Raw genomic sequence first — 20,718 nt, 5'->3', positions numbered from 1 at the left:
CACTGAGTAACCCTAGTGCTAGTTAAATTTCTACATGAAAAATAGACCTTTACATATATAAAATTCTGAATAGAAGAATTCAAAGGAAACTTGTTTTGTCTCTTAATCAGAGCAATTCTAGATTGCCAATGAGCTATTAAGCCGATTTATTTTAACTAAAAAGGCAAAATTAACAACAGATTCTCAAATGACAGGTGAAAAGAATGGCTACTTTCTTTTGAAGTTTCCACAAAGAAAAGATTTAATGTGTCAAATATATTTAAAAGCAGGTGTTTAATAGCTGAATAATTTCCAACACGTTTTATGATGTCGTGGAGTGAACACATTCTGAACCAATTAGAACTTTTCTAACATAAAACTTACATCAGTCACACTGCTATCAAAAGCTGCCAAATGTGATATATAAACTATTACAAGAAACAACCCTGCACGGTCAGGGTTGTCATCCTGTTTGCACTTTTACACCAGTTTCCAAACCAGTTTCATCAAGGTTTTACAATATTTGTAAATAAGATATGCAGGTTTGTATATTTTTTATTTAAAATATATAAGTATTTCCCTGAAATGTATTTAAGATCTAGTTACCACCGTTTCCATTGTTCAAGGCGAGAACTGTAGGTGGTCCAGGAACTTCCACTTCATAAAGCAAATCGGAACCCTAAAAATAAAGGGAAGAGAGTTTCTAAAACATCCAAAAATTCATTAGAAGTACTTAAAATTGCATAGGTGTGTGCATTCTGCTTTTGTGTGTGTGCGTGTGCGTTCTGGCCCTCCTTTTTACTGGGACCGTACTCTTTAAATACCCCTCTGAAACCTCCTCCTTCCACTCATGCATCTGATGAAGCAGGTCTTTGGCCATGAAAGCTTATGCTCCAAAATATCTGTTAGTCTATAAGGTGCCACAAAACTTTTTGTTGTTCCCAAAGCTACAGACTAACATGGCTACCTCTCTGAAAAAACGAATAAATGTCAGTTGTCCAAATTCTGCATGGTTGTGGTGGTAGTCTTTCAAAACAACAGTGATGTTTATACAAATGCAACACAGAGAAAAATTTAGAAAAAATTGTTAAAAAATATATATATTTCCAGATCTTTTAAACTCAGTTTTATGGAAACTTAACCTGAAAATTTATGTACCACTCGTGCATAAATGATGTAATGAGCTTTCATATACAGTACATAAGAACATAAGAATGGCCATACTGGGTCAGATCAAAGGTCCATCCAGCCCAGCATCCCGTCTGCCGACAGTGGCCAATGCCAGGTGCCCCAGAGAAGGAGAACAGAAGACAATGATCAAGTGATTTATCTCCTGCCATCCATCTTCTGCCCTTGTACTGAAGGCTAGGGCACCATACTTTACCCCTGGCTAATAGCCATTTATGGACCTAACCTGCAAAAATTTATCGAGCTCTTTTTTAAACCCTGATAGAGTCCTGGCCTTCACAGCCTCCTCTGGCAAGGAGTTCCACAGGTTGACTGTGCGCTGTGTGAAGAAAAATTTCCTTTTATTAGTTTTGAACCTACTACCCATCAATTTCATTTGGTGTCCCCTAGTTCTTGTATTATGGGAAAAGGTAAATAATTTTTCTATGTTCACCTTCTCCACACCATTCATGATTTTATATACCTCTATCATATCACCCCTCAATCGCCTCTTTTCCAGACTGAAAAGTCCCAGTCTCTCTAGCCTCTCCCCATATGGGACCCGTTCCAAACCCCTAATCATCTTAGTCGCCCTTTTCTGTACCTTTTCTAATGCCAATATATCTTTTTTGAGGTGAGGAGACCACGTCTGCACACAGTACTCAAGATGTAGGCATACCATAGTTTTATATAGGGGAAGTATGATATCTTTTGTCTTATTATCGATCCCTTTTTTAATAATTCCTAACATCCTATTTGCTTTACTAACTGCCGCTGCACACTGTGTGGATGTCTTCAGAGAACTACCCACTATAACTCCAAGATCCCTTTCCTGATCTGTCGTAAAAGCTTTGTTATCCGTCACTTTAATATCTGCAACATTTGGTTAACCAGTATCTGCCATAGACACCAAGACAATTTCCTCTTCTGGAAAAATTCTGATAGCTATCCATCATCATTTTCCAGCATCTGCAAAAGTCACATTTGTTTTGATAACCCTGAGGCAGTAGAGGAGCAGTAAATTACAATACACTCATCCCTCATCAAACAAGTACTTAACTTACGAGTACTCACTTAAATGAGGGACATACATACTTTCTTTTGTTCACTGGATGAGTGAACTCCCCCAGCTAATACAAGCCTAAACCCCTCCCCGCAGCTGCAACCCACCACAGCCTGACTCTCTCGCCAGCCCCACAGACCCCAAATCACCACAGCCTGACCCCCATCACCGGCCTCGCAGACTCCAAATTGCTGCAGCCTTAACCCCACCACTGGTCCCGCATACCCAAACCGCCAGTCTGATCCCCACTGCCAGCCCTGCAGACCCCAAACTGCCACAGCCTGACCCCCACTCGCCAGCCCTGCACAGCCTGACCCCCACCACCAGCCCTACACATTCAAACCACCGCAGGCTGAACACCACCCCCCAGCCCCGTACACCCAAACCACTGCAGCCTGAACCCCCTCTCCCCCCTGCCACCAGCCCCACACATCCAAACTGCTGCAGCCTTAACAACTCCCCACCTGCCCCATGGGCCCAACCTGCAGCAGCCTGAACCACCCCTCCTGCCCCCATGAACCCAAACCATCTGCCCCACAGATCCAACCCACCACCAAGTTTCAAACCTTCCTCCCACTCATGGCCCCAAACTGCCCCCAGCCTTTAACATTCCCCAACCCCCAAACCCAAGGTTCACTTACCTTTCAAAAGCAGCACCATCTGCTGGCACTCCTTCATCAAATTAGGAGCACTAGGAACCAGAGACTTTTATGTGTATTTTAATGGTAATTTAGTGTCGCTCTTATGAGTTTTTGCCTACGAGCATAAAGTTGGGAAATAAGTGTGCTCATTTCGCGAGGGATGAGTGTCCTGTATACAGTAGTAGTGTTAAAAGGTATAGTGTAAAGTACAGTTTTTCATTTAAGCTTATTTTGAGCTTGGTGAAAAAGCTTGAATAACCAGCACATTTGATTAACCAGCATCCCCCATTCCCTATGCATGCCAGATAACAAAGCTTGTACTGTATATCTATAAATCATAAACATAATTAAACTTAGATCTGATGAAATGATTTATTCAAAATGAGAAAGTACATTTTATACGATTTAAGCGCCACCCCTACAAAACACATCCTTAAAAGTTACTCATGTAAGTAGATAATTTGGAGCATAAGCTTTTGTGGGCAAAGGCCTGCATCGTCAGATGCATGAGTGGGGGTTTCAGAAGAGAGTATAAAGAGACAGTCTCAGTCAAGGGAAAGGCCAGAGCTGACAAGGTCACAGAGGATGTGGCCCACTAATCAGCAGCTCATGTGGAGTTGTGAGCATCAAGAGAGGAGAAATCAAGCCAGTTCAGTCAGGGAGGATGTGGCCCATTATGACACCTCCACATGAACTACTGATAATGGGCCACATCCTCCCTGACTGAACTGACTTGATTTTTCCTCTCTTGGGCTCTGTCTATACTAGGGCAAAATTCTGAAAGGGGCAAGCTAATGGCCAAATCGGAGAATACTAATGAGCCACTGAAATGAATATTCAGCACCTCATTAGCATGCTGCTGGCCACAGCACTTCGAAAGTGCTGCATTTCGACCACGTGAGGCTTGTTATTCCGATAGGAATAAGGGACTTTCAACGTTTGCAGGGTCCTTTCAAAAAGGGCCCCTTGTAGATGAACCAAGCACAGTCGAAACGCAGCAGTTTTGAAGTGCCAGGGCTGGCAGCATGCTAACGAGGCACTGAATATTCGCTTCAGCACCTCATTAGTATTCTCCGATTTGACCATTAGCATGGCTCTTTCGAAATTTTGCCCAAGTGTAGACATAGCCTTAATGGCCACACCCTCTGTGACTGAAGAGAGCTTGTCAACTCCAGCCCTCCCCTTGACCGAGACTCCTTCTTTATACCCTCCTCTGAAATCCCCCCACTCGTAGATCTGACAAAGCAGGTCTTTACCCACAAAATCTTATGCTCCAAATTATCTATTTATCTATAAGGTGCCACAGGACTCCTTGCTGTTTTTGAAGACACAGACTAACTTCGCTACCTCTGATACTCACGTAAGTAGTGCCATTAAATAAATAAAATCAACGTTGTAAGAAACTATTGCTTCATTTAACTATGCGTATGAGTAAAATACAGGATCAGGGCCTAAACAAGTACATACTTAACCATTCCTTTTAGCAGAATTTCACTAATTGATGCCTTACTAGCCTACAAATGTTAATTCTTCTAAAAACAGCACTCTCATCTCACTTCTCAGAAGTAATTGTAGAAACAGTAGTCTACTTCATTAGAAGATATACTGTAGATTTATAGTATATTGAGAAGTACCATAATGAAGCAATAAAAAAAGGATACTTCATGATGTTTGATATTTTAAAATTGAGCATGCTTACCCAACATTTCACAAAATTCAATAATTTAAAGGCATCTTTAATTATTTAAGTGGATTAGAGAGGTTGTATGGTACCAATGAAAAAAAGTGACCAAAAATATTTTTAACCTGTAAAACTCTAAGGACTCTATCCTGACATGCCAATATTGGTGTAATGCGAGACAGTTTTTCTACTGGAAGACAGAGGACATCATTAATTTTATCTCCTGACAGATAGTAGTGCTGGTCCTTGCAGTCACAGTAATGATTATAGATGTAGCTTGCACAAAGAAAGAGATCTGCTCCGGATATATGCCTGAGAAGAAGAAAAATATTTAATTTTCTCATCACTTAAAGTTACAGTGATAGTCTCTTAGGACCCAATACATGTGGATAAACTTACACACATATCTGTCTGCTTGCTCAGCACCTTAATGAGCAAAATAATGAACAATTAATCAGAATATACAGATTAAAACTTATTTCCTACAAAATACAAAATTGTACAGTTTACCTTCCTTTATTTTTTCAATACTTTATTTTCATTTCTGCACAATGGTTTGCAGACAACAAATGATAAACAGGCCTAACGTATACACTTCACAATGTAAATTTAAAGAGAAAATTATTTTTTTAAAACATGTTCTCTGAATTAAAGCACATTCAGGCAGAGTTTTTCCTGAGCCTTTCAGAATAGGATGGGGGAGAAAATAAAAATTTCATGTGCATCTCAAAAGAAGTAGTTAAATATTTTTTTAAAGATACATTTGTAAAAGCACAATACAAGCAAGGTGTCTGGGATATTTGGTGGGTTTTTTTTTTGGGGGGGAGGCGGTTTATGGCAAATAAAGACTACATTCTGGTGAAAGATGAGCAAGAAAGAGTTCAGTAAAAGGTTTGAAAAAAATGGGGGTAGAAAACTAAAATGTTAGCATTTGCCCTTTTGGACACTGTAGGATCATTTAAAAAGAACTAAAAGACTGAAGATTAACTATAAAGCAAAAACAACAATTGAGTTAACAGATTCTGAGCTAAAGGCTCAGACTGGACTACACAGATTGCTCTAGTCTAGGCTAGAGCAATCTGTCGACAGCAGTGACTGGTGGAAGATATCTGTGGTCAGATGCCAAAGTGGATCGCTCTTTCGATCTACTCTGTCAGAGAGCAGCCAGACTGCCCAGCCTCTCAACAGAATGGCCCCCAGAACACGATCAGACAGGATCGCATGGGCTTTAGCTGGCAAAGGCACATCCATGCAGCATGTTTACTGCTGGTACCACCCTCTGCCAACAGAGAGATCTCGTGCAGCTATGCTAATCAGCCACATGAGTAGGCAAATAAGAAGCCATCTACAACTTCCAGAAACCCCGATTGGCCTAGCTCTGCTGGTAGCAGGGCCGAAGACCAGGATGATGTAGATGTGGCCTATAATTGCAAACAAAATAAAATAAAAAAAATCCTCCTGATTATTTTCAATAAACAGTGAATGTCTAAAAACCCAACAATGAACTCACATCTAAACAGCAAACAGCTTGTGATCTCAAATTGTTGGGTAACCCCCTGCTTTAACAGGTGCAGTGCATTTTGGGATATGGTACCATATCTGTGTTTAGATTGTGTTACTAATAAAGTCTTGATTTGGAAAATAAAAAGGAAGCTTGTGGCATTGCTGCTGTAAAAGAAACATACGTTGTAAGACAGAAAAGTAATCATGTAGTAAGATTGGCATTATTTACTCATAATTAAAGTGGGTTCAGGAGCGAAAGTCAGGAAAATAGTACAGACACACATGTAAAGTGTGAGGAAATGGAATATGTAAAAGTTTTGTCAATGTGCTGTAGTAAGCATGTATCGCATTACAAATCATTGTGTGTGTGCTGTTCTTAATATAGGGGTTACAAACTATGGTTTGACATTATTAAGGACCATCTCACTCACATGCATTGCGGCTCTTGAATTATCGAGTTTTTACCAAACTCGAAAAAAATTGCTCTTTTTGCTCTTCTGGTTGCTTACCCCAGTCTAATCCGTAAGCCTCTTCCTAAATCAGTGGTGCACAACCTTGGGTCATGACCCTCTTGGAGGTCGTGGATGTCTTCGTGGGGGGGCTTCAGCTCCAGAGCCGCAGGCGGAGCTTTAAAGAGCCACTTGTGGCTCCAAGCACCTCTGCCATTGACTCCTTTGGTGCTCCAGAGGCTGCCACAGCTTAAGTGGAATGTAAGGGTTTTTTAAAGTTGCAGCAGCCTCTGGAGCAGCTGAGCAGTGAGCTGCAGCATGGAGCCCTGCAGAAGTCATCCAGCAGGGCAGGGGGCCCCTCCCCAGAGGAGAAAGCTGACAGAGCAGGGAGCCCCACAGAAGTCAACTAGCAAAGCAGGGAGCTGCCCACCTTGCACATGGGGAAAGCCTGCTGGAGAGCTGGAGGGAGGGGCAGCTGAGCCTGCCTGAGCCACTCAGAGAAGGAGAAGGCAGGGGGAACCAGTGTCAAGGGAGCAGTGGATGCAAAGAGGAGCTACATTCATGCTCTGAGGAAGATTAAATCTGGATATGCAGGGAGAGGGGCTGGGGCTGATGGGACTTAACTCAGGAGTCGTGACACAAGTGCAATAAAACACGGGAGTTGTGTTTGAAAAAAGGTTCACACCACTGCCCTAAATGGATGAGACTTACTGGTCATGGTTAACTGGCAAGGCCCCCTCCAGTCTGGCTACAGCAGCCCTGTTCCTCAGCAGCCTCAGGTAGGGGTGCTCCAACCTGGGTGGAGCAACCCCTGTTCAGCCCAGCTGAAACAGCCCCCCCCAGACCCACTTCCCCCATGAAATTGGCTAACAGGATTTTATATCCCTAGCTTGAAGGTCTCTGTCTCATTTGTGGGTTCATAAAAGGCCCCATGTATGAACATGTTATAGCTGGATATGGTTTACAGAAATATATATGTTTGTAGAAACAGAAGTAACTTCCAAATGATGAGCATCCACCCTCTGAAGGCATGTCTACAGGGTGCACTACACACATATTGGCTGTTCTATGCAGACCTTGCTGTTGTGAGCTAAAAGTTCCCTAGTACACTTGAATTCAGTGCTGCATTTTGAACAGCATCATCTTCAAGGACAACAAGGAATTTTTATGGACCAGGTGAGAAATCACATCATTTAGCATGTACTGCCTCACTGTGTGGACAAGCCCTGATTTTTTAATCCATACTATGTAATTCACATTTTACTAATGTTAGTGACTGTAAAAATCTAAATATTTTACAGACAAACAAACAATGATTAAAATATAACATTTTGGTGCAAAATAAACCTAGATGGCTTTCTGGCACATTAGAATGTTCTTATCAGTTAGCCACAATTGTACTTCCTTTGAAACATGTCATATATATGTACAGCCAAATGCAAAACTTAACTGCACACACTTATCAGTGATATTAGTCCCTTATAAAAAAAAAACAGTAATGGGCCAATGCCTGAACCAATACAGATACTTGTACTTTAATTTGTTTCTAATCCTGATACTGCACTGGCAACATGAGACGTGAAATACTCAATTTTTATTTGTACTGGGCCTTAAGTTTTTTCTTGTGCATCATAAATGAGGGATGTATTTCCTCTCATCTCACCACTGTATTAAACATGTCCAGTAGTGGTTCTTTTCCAAGGTAAGGTACATTTAAAAAGTATTGCTGTGGACAACGTCATTCTACCCCTGAATATGATCCTTAATAAGGAATATGAGGTCACTCTGGAGTTCCAATGTTTTACTTATATGGTTCTCATTTCTTGGTCTCAGCAACATAGTATGGATCAGGCACAACTCTTGGGTTCTTAAGGCTTTTAGCTCCTAAGGGCAGCAATATTAAGAGTAAAATCCTATGTAATTAGTTAATCAGTTAAACGTTAGGTATGGCAAAGGAAGGACATGGCTGAGGAGGCCACAGAAAGCAGCTGTTCCATCCAGGCAGGTGCGCCCTTACTTGCGGTGGCACGCCAGGGACCAGGGATGCCTCGGCCCGGCTGGAGTGTCCCGGCCCACAGTGCTGCCGCAGGTGGAGGGCACTCCAATATGGTCAGAGCAGCCCCTGTCCACAGCAGACCCAGGCATGCACTGGGGGGTTTGCTCCAATCAGGCTGGAGAAGTCTCTGTGGTGGCCCTGAGTGCACAGCAGGTGGGATGTTCCAACTGGGGGCTGGAGAAATCCTGGTCTTGGCATAGCGGCTGCTCTAGACACAGCAAATCAGAAGCAAGGTCTGGAACAGAATCTAGTTCTCCAAATCCCATTCCAGTACCCGATCAGCTAAGGTACAAAGATTCCTTACTGAATGGTTTTTCTTCCTCCCAAAAGGGTTGAGAAAACTACTTACATTCCTTCCCTGACTCGTCCAAGCTCCAAACTATTCCCACAGAACCCACAAAAAAAGAACCCTAACAGCCCAGGCCTCAACAAAATTACTGAAACATCAAAACAAAGAGACCCAAACATAAGAAAAAGAAATAAAAAAAAGAAAAATCAAAAAAAGCACCAAGCACTCAATGACTGTACTGCAAGATCAAACTGCCATGTCCCAAAGCTAAGGAAGGACAAAAGGACAAGAATACTTGATATCATCAAGGCTGGTTCAGATGAAGAGGAGCTGGCTAGAAGCTGTCAACTGTAGAAGTTAATGAGTTGTAATGGGGCTCACTGTCCCACTTGCTACTGATACTTTTACAGGAGTTCTGCCTATTTCATGGTAAAGGAAAGAGAATCAATATGAAAATTCTGTACAGATACTATCTTTACAGAAAAATTCAATACAACTTTTTGGTTGTACAGGGAAAAAAGCACCCTTTAGTATTTCATTTTAAGGAAAAAAGGAGTACATAATTTTTTTAACAAGTGGGACAAAAATCAGTATCAGAACACTGTAGTACACTGCACATAGTTATGATGTGCTTCATTAGGACGACCACTATCCTGAGCTATCTGCTGGGGAATACATTTTCTATTGCATTACTCCCTAAATTATTTCATAAAACTAAAAACATATTAGGTATACTATCATGAAATAACTGAAAAATAAAATACTGCACATACATAGCTTTGATGTTTTCAGTGAGGTTAGTTTCAAATGAAAGGAACTGCTTCCCTCTCTTTGTGAAACCTCTAACCTCTGATCCTGCAGCCACAAAAATTTTTTCCTGTGGTGTATTAAGAGCTCCTCCCAGCTCCAGCCTTGTGATTCTTTGCCCTGGCAGCGTCTTGAATACTGGCTGTGAAAGTCAGAAAGGAAAGTGATACTAAGTCATTCCAATGCTACGTTTGTGTTTTTTAAAAAATACAAAATATGCCAAATTAACTTTGAGAAGAGCATAATTGCAGTCATTTTTACAGAATACATAGACTTGATGAAGTTTTATTATATGTAGCTCATTAAATATCATAGAAGAAATCAGGCATTTTATAAATCAGCTCAGTGCACTACAAAGCTAATAGATAAAATTCTTAAGATTCCCGTGCTATTTATTGAAGCACAGCACAGAGATCTGTACTGCAAGCTTCCGCATAGTGCGCCACATACACACGGCATTCTGATTCCAGAGGAATCCTGCCTATTAACAAAAATGGATTTTATGAACATGGAAAATAAGCTACACCACCAAGATACAGACTGTGGAAAGTTTTTTTTTTTTTTTTTAAATGTTTTGCTATCCACACTATTAATTCCTATCATTAGCTCAGAAAGTGAGGGCAGGGGACTGGACTCTATGATCTCTTGAGGTCCCTTCCAGTTCTAGTGCTCTATGATTCTAAAGTCACTTAAATATCACATATTAACTATTTAAAAAGTCATTACAACAGAATTTGGAAGAGTGACCTAGAATCATGGGGCTTAGTAATTTTATTTTCCATTTCCCTGTTCCTTTCATTAACACAAACAGGCTTTAAAATATTTATTATGTAAATATTCGGGTCAGGTAAAAGAATTGTACAGCAAGAACTTTAAAAAACAATTACAAAAATTATTGAACTTACCACAGCTTCCCCTTTTTTGATACCAAAACATGTAACAACACCATCATGATCTGCAATGACAACCTGCAAAAGTGTAATACATACATCACATAAGCATAATCCCATGAAGATTATTAGTTTACGTTTTACAAAGGAATAACTTTCCTTACATTAGTCTGCACATATGCAATATGGAAAGTGAGCATCACCATCTATTTCAATATTCATATTATATTGTACAAGCACTCAACATTTTACAGATAATGGCTACATCTACTCTTAGGAAGAACTACAAAATGGCCATGCCAATGGTCAAATCGAAAAATTCTAATGGGGCACTGAAATGAATATTCAGCGCCTCATTAGCATGCTACCAGCCACAGTACTTCAAAAGTGCCACGTTTTGCTCGGAAGAGGCTCATCCACACAGGGATCCTTTTCGAAAGGAGATTTCAATGTTTGCCGGGTCCTTTCGAAAAGGACCCCCATGCAGACAAGCCACGCGTGAGTGAAACGCTGTACTTTCGAAGTGCCACAGCCACAAGCATGCTAATGAGGTACTGAATATTCATTTCAGCGCCTCATTAGTATTCTTCAATTTGGCCATTAGCATGGCCATTTCAAAGTTTTTCCTAAGTGTAGACACAGCCATAAGGACAGATTGCTGTGTAGACATAGCCTGTGTTATTTCAGAATAATCTATTCCGAAAGAGCTATTCTGAAATAACACCCATCTGTTTCAAAACCAGAGTGTCCAGACACAATAGAACCTACTTCAAAACACAGTCCTTGGATGCACTCTGGCTTATTTCGAAATAGCCCCTATTCCCTGTCTACACAGGCACTATTCCTCATACAATGAGGTTTACCAAATTCTTTGCAATTATTTAACTGTCAACCCTTTTTGTATTTGTTGTTATAGAACATCTGTCACATAATGGACTCTTTGAAAAAAATTGTATTGTTTTGATAAAATTATTTTCATATACACTCATCCCTCGCTATAAGAGCACAACTGGGTCCCAGATTTCTGCTCACAGGTGAAAACTCATAACAGCGAGACTAAATTCCCACTATAACATATGTAAAGGTCTCCAATTCATTCCAAGTGCTTGTCACTTGACATAAACCAGTTGAGTTTAAGTACTTTTCTGATGTATTTGAATAGTTTGGCACCAGAATTAGCATGTAGTATATGTATGTACAGCAGGGATTCCCAGCCTATGGGTCCCATTAGATTTGTTAAAGGTTGCCAGCTGGGCAGTTCCCAACTGCATGTGGCTGTTAAACAAGCCATTTGCAGTTTCTCAATACTGCTGCCTTAGGGAGATATCTATCAATAGAAATAATGCCATTTTCAGCAGCTATCTCCATCACTAGGAACAGCAACTAAGGTATGCCTAGGTGCTGAAACCTTAACATTTGAGTTAATTGCTGGGAGTAGGAGAGGTGGGGGAGCAACCCAGCCTAGCAGCCCTGATGAAGAGGCTGCAAGCAAAGTATCTAAGGCTGGGGCTGCAAGGGAGGGGGTGTCTAAGAGTGGGGGAAGTTTGGGCTGCAGGGGGGTTTGTAAGGCTGAGGGCAGTTTGGGGCTGCAGGAGTGTATAATGTTGCGGGCAGTTTGGGACCTTAGGAGGCATTAAAAGCTGGCTGAGGGTGTGGTCTCAGGGGCAGGCTGGGGGGGACTAACATAGAAAACCCTTGAGTTACCCGGCGCTGTTCCTGCAACCCCTGCACAACTCGAATTTTCCCGCAAGGGGAGGGGAGCCAGGAACCACTGGGGCTGGTCAGTTTCCTGGCTCCCAGAATGGCAGGAGCTAGAAACCAGAGGCTGATTCCAGTCTCCCCATGGCTTGTGGGGCCAGGAAACTGATCAGCTCATGGCTGATCAGTTTCACACCCGCCACTGAAAGGGAGGGAACCAGGCTAAGAGCCTTCAACCTCACTTCCCCCAGCCTAAGGGCAGTCAGACACCTGCATGTCTGAGGGATGGGAGGGAGAAGGCTCCAGCTATGGGTCTCCCCACCCCCCACCTGGGACTCCACTGGCTAGCTCCGCTCCCAGGGACCCCGCTCATATAAGTGGGGGAAGTTCACTCACATAGTGACTAAAGGTAGATGTATATGTTTCTCATTTTAGTGAGTACTCACTAGTAAAGTACTTGTTAAATGAGGGATGACTGTACAGTAAACACCTGACTTACGCGTAGGCTGCACTCTGGGCAACCATATATAAGTAGAATTTTGCACAAAGTTGGGGGGAGCTGGGAAGCTCTTTGGGGGAGTCAGAAAACTGACCAACACTGCTGCACTGGTCAGTTTCCTGACTCCTGCAAGTAGAGGGGAGCCAAGAGCTGCCTGGTTCCCAGCTCCCTGCCACCCACAATTTCAACTCACATTAATACAAGTAATGCCCAAGTCAAAATAGTGTAAATAGAGGCTTTACTGTATTTAATATTGCTCATCCTTTATGTAATACCAGAAGTGAAAATCCATAATATTTCATCTGTTTCGATACTTTAATTCATCGCACAGAAATCATAACCATGAATTTATCAGAAAAGATTTTTATCAACAGGTTTTGAAACAGAATTAATTAGCCAGGAATCTTTGCCTATATTTTTCCAGATAGAAAGAAACAAATGATTATTTGCACCACTACCTGTTCCAAAGGAAAAAAATATCACTTTTTAAACAAAACATTGGTATCCCAGTATCAACGAAAGCTACCTTCTGTGTTGCCCTACGTCCAGATGCAGGGAGAAGCTTCATGGTCTTCTGAGATGTCACCCCCACCTATCGGAAAACATCAACCCATTATTAAACGTCTCAGCACTTACATTTTTTTTTAAATTAAGTCATATGGGACACAAGAGAAACATTTACAAATCACTAAAAATCACAGATAGGTCACTGAGAGAAATCCACTACAGTAAGAACTCTGCCATATAGATGTCCCTCAGAATGGGTACATGTAACCTAAATCCTACTGGAATTGTGTTGGGACTATCCAAACATTTGAACCACTACATTCCACACAATACAAAGATGGTGAATTTGTTTAAAAATGACCCTTTGTATGGAATTCCCTGCCCTAGAACTCTATTTTACATTTCAAGCATTAGTGCTCATGCCATTTAATGCCCCTATCCAGAAAGCAAGAAGAGCAATTCCAAATTGCTTGCAGAGCCAAAATGATGTGCCACAACTCTCATTTAAAAAGATCAGTTGTAAAGTAGACTTGTCCTGCTTTGTACTTGCTGACAAGTCTACCAGTTCTTCTGACTGGGGTACTGATTTCAGAGATGTAAACACCACCTGTTCATTGTATAGTAACTTAAGGCAGAGTGTAATATTTAATTATAATAATAGATTCAATTGTTATTATTACTTTTTATAACATCTGGTGTTTGTTATCCCAAACATCACTGCTCCAGACCACATAGCTATATAAACAAACATGTACAAGCACTATTTAATTCACGATTACAGTATTAGCCCCTGACACTGAACAGAGTTAGGCAGGTGCTTAGCTCTGTAAAGGTATATTATCCCATTCACTTAGTAAGACTACTCATATCCATACAGAGAAACACTCGGCAGGACTAAGGCCTTAGTATCCAGCAGTTTTACATTACACTTGATATGCTTAAAGATACACTAACAACTTATTTTGAGCCTGAAATTCATGGGGGGAGCTTCTGGGGCCATTAAAGTTTCATAAAATTCTAACACTAAGAGACTTGGCTTTGAATCCTAAGATTAACAGTTTTCTGCTATCAAACACACATGTGCCCCAACAGAGGAGCCCAGCAGATGCTGATAGCGCACAGGGAAAGGGAGGATGGCCCTTCAGCACTAGCTTAGGATGCGGCAGGCTCACTTCCCTCTTGTGCCGCAGACTTCAAGTCGCAGAAGTTTCTCCATGCCTCAGTTTCCCCACCTGCAAAGTGGGGCAGCGCCGCCTGGCGAGGGTGTTGGGAGGACAAAGCAATTAAAGCCAGTGAGGTCTCGACTGGCGTTTGTCTCCGACTGGGTGAAAGACACCGACCCCAACCCCCTCCCAGGGGAGAGACTCCGGCTCACCATCGGGGCTTGGCGGCGGCAAAAGAGCCTTCTCCACGCAGCCGCTGTTCATAGATGACTAACTGGAGAGACCCCCCCAGCAACCCCATCCCATTCTCCAAACGGGGCGCGAACGCGGCACTACCTGCAAATAGTCTACTCGGCCCAGCTGCAGCTCCATGGTACCACCCTCTGGGTAGCTCCCCAACCAGTCCAGAGACTGGCCCCAGCAACCTATCAACCCAACCCCCTCTCCACCTTCTCCTGGAGGCTGCTAATTATCCGTCACCATGGAGACGCAGAAAGGCCGCCATTGGGCGTGCGGAACGGCGACGGGGCGGGATTAGCATTGAACGTGCGCAGTGATTGGGCAAAGCCTCGCCGTCTCCCTGCGTATCCAGTTGTTGTCGCGGTTTATGGGCCGCGCGTGGCTTGCTGGGAGGGGCTGGAACAGAGCCGGGCTGTGGCGGGGGTTGTGTGGTCACGAATCTCCCTCGGCAGAGGGGAGGGGAGGGGAGTCGAGGTGGGAGGGACACAGTGGGCAGAGATGTCGCTGTAGGCACGATGCAGCTGCAGCTGCTTCTGCAGAGGCGGGTGAGCTCCGCTTCCCTGCCCCCGCGGCCTGCTGTGATAGGCGCTGCCGCCGCGGGCTCAGTGACATGGTTGCGGTGGGTCTAGTGCAAGATATTCCCTCGACCCCCTTGTCTTTCTAATGCCAACTGTCTGCGGGGGCAGGGAGACTGCTGCCCGGTTGTCTGCAATTTGAGGGACAGCCCTGACCAGTGTCAGGAGATTTCACACCATAGGGCACATCAGAGAAATGGAAGAGACCTGCAGAGGTCATCTAGTCCAGTCCCCTGCCCTCATGCCAGTACCAAGCACCATCTAGACCAGGCGTGTCCAGGCCGCGCGCCACGCGTGACCCTGGACAGCTAGTAATGCGGCCCCACAAGATCGTAAACTTTTAACATTATTATGTGATTTATATACATTAACTATATTATATATTTTATGTACAACCCAAGACAATTCCTCTTCACTCAATGCGGCCCAGGCAAGCCAAAAGGTTGGACACCCATGATCTAGACCAACCCTTACAGCTATTTAACCTGATCTTAAAATCTCCCAGGATGGAGGTTCTACAACCTCCCCAGGTAATTTGCTTCCCAATGTGCAGGCCTCCTACCAAGAGTTCCCCAGAAGCTTGATTTCTACTAGGTAGAGCTTAACTAACATTGTAGTGACTTGAGACTCACTGAAAGAGCTCTGTAGGCATGGCATGCCCAGATGATTTACTTGAGTGGCCCTGGGTTTCTTCAGGTCGTTGGGCCCTCGTGAAGTGAGCTGGCCACTCAGGGTACGTCTTCACTAAGTGGAAAATCAGTGCTGCCATGGTCAGTCTTCTGGAGTTTGATTTAGCGTGTTTGGTAGGAATGTGTGAAATCAGACTCAAAGGGGACCCGTTTGCACTGGTAGTCTTGCAAGGAATAAGGGAAGTTAACAAGAGTGTTTGCTCCCAGCGACCTCTCGCAGTGGAGACCATGCAGAAACTTGAATTAAGGTACATCACCTCTAGCTTGGTAATTAACATAGCTGGAGTTATGTATCTTAATTTGACCTTCCCCTTTAGTGTAGACATGGTCTCAGCGACTTTCTCAACATTACGAATAAATACATGAATGGAAGAGATAAAATGTCTCTAGGTCGGCGTTGCACTGCTTTACAAAACTCCTTTGCTGTTATGCCTGTAAATAAACTGGATAAGGGCTGAGCTGCTGGTATGCTAAGACACTGGTTCCATGCTGTCCAGTATTGTCTCATTGTTTCCATTAACTCCCATGTCTGTTGATACATCTTCTGTTTTATGTGAGTTCTTTGGTGGCAGGGATTGTCCTTTTGTTTATGAGGATTATGAGAGCGCTGGAGAGGCAGTCTCTTCGCTTTCATTTATGGTGCCTAATACCACCATGGCTTCTGCAGCAATTTTGGGGAAGATCAGCTGACCTGGAGTTAGATCATGCTCACTCTGCAGGAATAACATGGATAGTCTAGTTGCTGTGCTTTGGCTTTGTGAGGATAGAATGCTGGCAATGCAGACAAATTTTATTTGCCAGCCTCTACAAAACATGTACAAATTGTAATTTTCAAAGGCATATAATTTGACTGAATTTGGACAGTTTTATGGGGAAGCATAAGGCTCATCCTTAACACGTGGGTAACCCCTGTGCCAAAAATTACAAATCTTTACTCCATGGAGATGTTGGAACTTCTCTGTGAAAACAAACTTTTAATCACGTAAACAAAATGTATTTTCTCATAATTTTGTGTCTCAAGTGGCTTAGTTTTTCTCCCAGAAAAAATCACTCTAATGTGCACACACAACTAGAATGGAAAATTGCAGTTTGAACATTATACATTTGGCAAAGTTTAAGCAAGAGAAAAGTGTTATAATGGAAAATGTTAAGTAATGTTAACTATAGGTATTGCTACTAAGACTGCCAAAAACTGCCTTTTACTACCTTTGGTTGATAGGTGTACAAAGTCTTTGGGACACACACATCATACCATTCAAAATCTGGTGCTGAACAACTGAGACAAGTTAAGTCTGTAAAGTATGAATATTTTATTTGACAAGTAAGCATCAGAGGCATTTAGAATAGTGTAACAAAATACCAGCCCTGCATAGAATCTGAATTTAAAAAAAAAATCATCTAAACCACAAGGAAGTATAACTGTTGACAGAGTTCTCTTTGCCTTCAAATGTTTTTTTAAAAAGAATTCCTAGTTTCTACTGTTGAAAGCAAACATTATGCTGTATTAAGAAACTGTAGTATATGCATGTTAACCAGTGCTACTAAAGGTATATTCACGCTTTGATATTAATTGTTTAATCTTCAAGTGCCCGTTCCATGAGTTCTTCGGATATCTCATATTAGAATAATTTAAAAACATAAATATTTCAAGTAATCCTTTACAGAGCTCCAACTGCCTACTCATTTATTACATTCAACAGAATCCTATTGTAACAATTTACTGCAGGGGACTTTGTCCTTTGCAGTACCTTTTTTGTTTTTGATTTTGTTTTTTTCCCCCCAATTGCTTAGTGCAAAGAGTTTTTGAAGTTTGTTCATAAAACTAGCAAAATATCAGCAATGCAAGATTTTTTCACTTTCAACTGTATTATTAAAGACAAAGAATTGTTTGAGGGTTCTTACTTTTCAACACACTTAAATGAACAGACTATTTTTTGTGTAATGAGTTAATAAAATGTCCTAAGAATAAATTTAACAAACGCTGTACATAAAATTATTTAGTGCTAAAAATCTACAATATATTTTCAAGTATAAGATACTCAGAAATATTATTGCCAGTATTTGTGCAGAAGAAAATGCCAGAAATCCTGGTCATTCATAGAATCATTCACATCTCAACATATTGGGGTTGAGTTTCTCACTGAGTTTATGTATTAAAATTGCTAACTCTTCTGTTGCTTGGGACTTATCCTCCAAAAGTTCATAGCGAAGACTGGAGATATCTTGTTTGATTTCCTTTAGTTCACCTGTATTAATTGTGGAAAGAAATACATTAGTATTGTTTGTTACATATTAAATAGCATTTTCTTAGTCACAAATGCATATTTTAGAATTATCTCCCACCCAACAGTAACATTTGTTAGAATACCATGTCTTTCATTGACCCAATGAACTACTAATGTATTTCACATGCATATAGTACATTTAGGCCATGTCTACACTAGCCCCCTTCTTTGAAGGGGGCATGGAAATGACATGGACCAGGGACTATCAATGAGGTGCTGCCAAGCATATGCAGCACCTTGTTAGCATGATGATGGCAGCGTGAATTTCAAAGCTGCTAACTTTGAAGTGCTGACAGGCAGTCTACACGCAGGCACTTTGAAAAATGCACCCAACTGTGAAATTCCCTAACTCCCAAAATGAATTGGGAGTAAGGGAATTTCGAAGTTGGGTGTGTATTTTGAAGTGCCCACAGCTAGACTGCCGGTCAGCATTTTGAAGTTTGAAGCTTTGAAATCCGTGTGGCTGCTATTATGCTAATGAGGTGCTGCATATGCATGGTACTGCCTCATTGATATTCTCCAGTCTGGGTCATTTCCATGCCCCCTTCAAAGAAGGGGGCTAGTGAAGACACAACTGGTAGGAATAAGGGAATGTCGAACTGGGGGGGGGGCTTATTTTGAAGCTGCCCCTATCTATGCTGTCAATCTGCAATTCAAAGTCTGCACTTTGAAATTGGCATAGCTGCTATTATTCTGATGAGGTGCTGAATATGCACGTTAGCCCTCATTAATCTGCTTTGAATTGCCTCATTACCATGCCCCTCCAACAGGAGAGGGTGAGTGTAGAAGCAGCCTGTCTTGTTCCTGAAACAATACATCCTTAGAAAGAAGAGGGGAGGGGGAACAACCTATTTTGAGGAATGTCACACTTTCACAAACATAAAAATAGCTCTTAAAATCTTCCTGGTCAAAACACACATATCAAGGCCAGGTTGATGACAAGCAACAGTGGTTTATTTCAGGACTTTAAAGGTAGAACCTTTTTCAATATTCAAAGTGTCATTCTCACAAACTAAGAATGCAGTTAATTTTTGTGCAGCATTTGTGGGCAGGAAATTGTTTGCCATGTGTAAAGTACAGAGTATAAAATAAGACCTTTACTGTTCTCTTAATGTAAAATCCCTAGCCTCATTTATTTGAAATATAAACACAGCAATCACAGAGGATTTTCTGTTCATAGAGTATATAGCAACTTACATCGAACATGTTTTGAAAACTGTAAATTATCCTTGCAATATCACTCTGAGATAAGGATGATGCAAGATGCCTATGTTCTCTTCTACTGCTGAGAAAATGGAGGTTCAGAGTGGTCAACTGGCTTGCTCAAGGTCACCAAGCAGGATCAGTAAAAGATCAGAATTTAGGTCTCTGACTCAGTGCTGAGTTCTCACTGTGCTTGGTCTGCTGCTAAGCTGAAATCCCAATGCAAATACAAGGGACAAAACTCTTCAAAAGATCTGTGTTTTGTCAAGCATTTTGGTGACACAACAGTTGATACCATCATCTCAGTTCTGCTTTGCAAAAGATGTATGCGTAAATTAAAAATACCAAAAAACAGAATATACATTTTAGAGTTTTTCTGATATAGTTTTACATTTCTGAGCTTCTGGCCAAAACTCCCAAATTGATTGGTATGTTGTGACCTTTTTTCTGTACAAACCCTTAGGATCATCTGGAAACTCAGCACCCTGGGATCTGTGTGTGTCATGTACACTTTTTCTATTCTATTCTTAGTTAGACATGAGTTCAGCACTAATAGTACAGATTTTAAAGTTGACTGTTCAGTTACTGCAGCTGTCCTCTTGATTTTGTTTTCTGTTCATTAGTATTTCATTGGTTTTCAAATGTACAGAAATTTCTCATTTACAATGTATAAAGTAAGATTAAGGTATGCATTATAGTCCAATTTCTTTTCAAGCCTAGACTCCTGTTCAATCAGGTTGACAGGTTTTTTGCAGATGTCACTATTTTGACAATCCCATAGCACTCAGGAAATGATTCACAGATTGTGGGTGTGAAGAGTAAGTTTAGTTAACTTGTAAAGTGTGAAATTCAGATGAACTGGTTATGTTTTTATTTACATTCAAGCACAGGTTCTGGCAATAAAGCTACCACCCCTTGTTGTGGGTTTTTTTGTGTTTTTTTTCTATTGCTGGGAGGGCTCTCTCATGGCTATAGAGACTGTCCTTTCTCTCTCATGTCTTCTGTAGCTCTCTCATGGCTATAGAGACTGTATTTGTGCTAAGTTCATGTACTAAAATAAGCACCTGATCTCAGATGGCGTTTTTAGGTGTAACTGTAGCATAAATACATAAAATATATATATAAATAAATAAAATAGTCCAGCAGAAAAAGAATACAGTATCTGTTAATGCTTCATATACAGTGATTCTCACCTTCATTCACTTCATCATTTTCTCTGTCCACTTGTGCTTTCAGAACATAACGTTTTATAAGTCTTTTCATGATTTGCTGTTGGACAAAAAATACATAGTTAAGCATTTAGACAGATTATGTCCTATTCACTTCTTGGTTTT

At 41.5% G+C, this 20,718-nt stretch overlaps 2 protein-coding genes across 10 annotated transcripts in view; both read right to left on the bottom strand.

The window, feature by feature from the left end:
- Window positions 1–14,854, bottom strand: part of BBS7 (Bardet-Biedl syndrome 7) — a 52,120-nt gene extending 37,266 nt beyond the window's left edge. For 2 of the 7 annotated variants that reach the window (XM_074993370.1, XM_074993373.1), the window contains exons 1-6: window positions 14,729–14,854; window positions 13,249–13,314; window positions 10,541–10,603; window positions 9,602–9,777; window positions 4,657–4,843; window positions 586–658 (exon numbers count right to left, since the gene is read on the bottom strand). In XM_074993370.1, the coding sequence (XP_074849471.1) occupies window positions 586–658; window positions 4,657–4,843; window positions 9,602–9,777; window positions 10,541–10,603; window positions 13,249–13,314; window positions 14,729–14,764 (601 nt within the window). In that variant the 5' untranslated portion in view covers window positions 14,765–14,854. Of the gene's footprint in view, window positions 1–585; window positions 659–1,393; window positions 2,260–4,656; window positions 4,844–9,601; window positions 9,778–10,540; window positions 10,604–13,248; window positions 13,315–14,604; window positions 14,672–14,728 lie in introns of those variants that run through there. The other 5 variants (XM_074993374.1, XM_074993372.1, XM_074993375.1 and 2 more) reach the window with 5 other exon arrangements.
- A 3,119-nt stretch (window positions 14,855–17,973) lies between these two features.
- Window positions 17,974–20,718, bottom strand: part of TRPC3 (transient receptor potential cation channel subfamily C member 3) — a 63,680-nt gene continuing 60,935 nt past the window's right edge. For all 3 annotated transcript variants that reach the window (XM_074991947.1, XM_074991948.1, XM_074991949.1), the window contains 2 exons: window positions 20,578–20,653; window positions 17,974–18,142 (listed from right to left, as the gene is read on the bottom strand). In XM_074991947.1, the coding sequence (XP_074848048.1) occupies window positions 18,000–18,142; window positions 20,578–20,653 (219 nt within the window). In that variant the 3' untranslated portion in view covers window positions 17,974–17,999. The remainder of the gene's footprint in view (window positions 18,143–20,577; window positions 20,654–20,718) is intronic.

This window comes from Carettochelys insculpta, chromosome 4 (genome assembly GCF_033958435.1).
Source record: "Carettochelys insculpta isolate YL-2023 chromosome 4, ASM3395843v1, whole genome shotgun sequence".
Lineage (NCBI taxonomy): Eukaryota > Metazoa > Chordata > Testudines > Carettochelyidae > Carettochelys > Carettochelys insculpta.
Note: the sequence above shows the minus strand (reverse complement) of the source record. Positions and strands in the feature narration are given on the sequence as shown.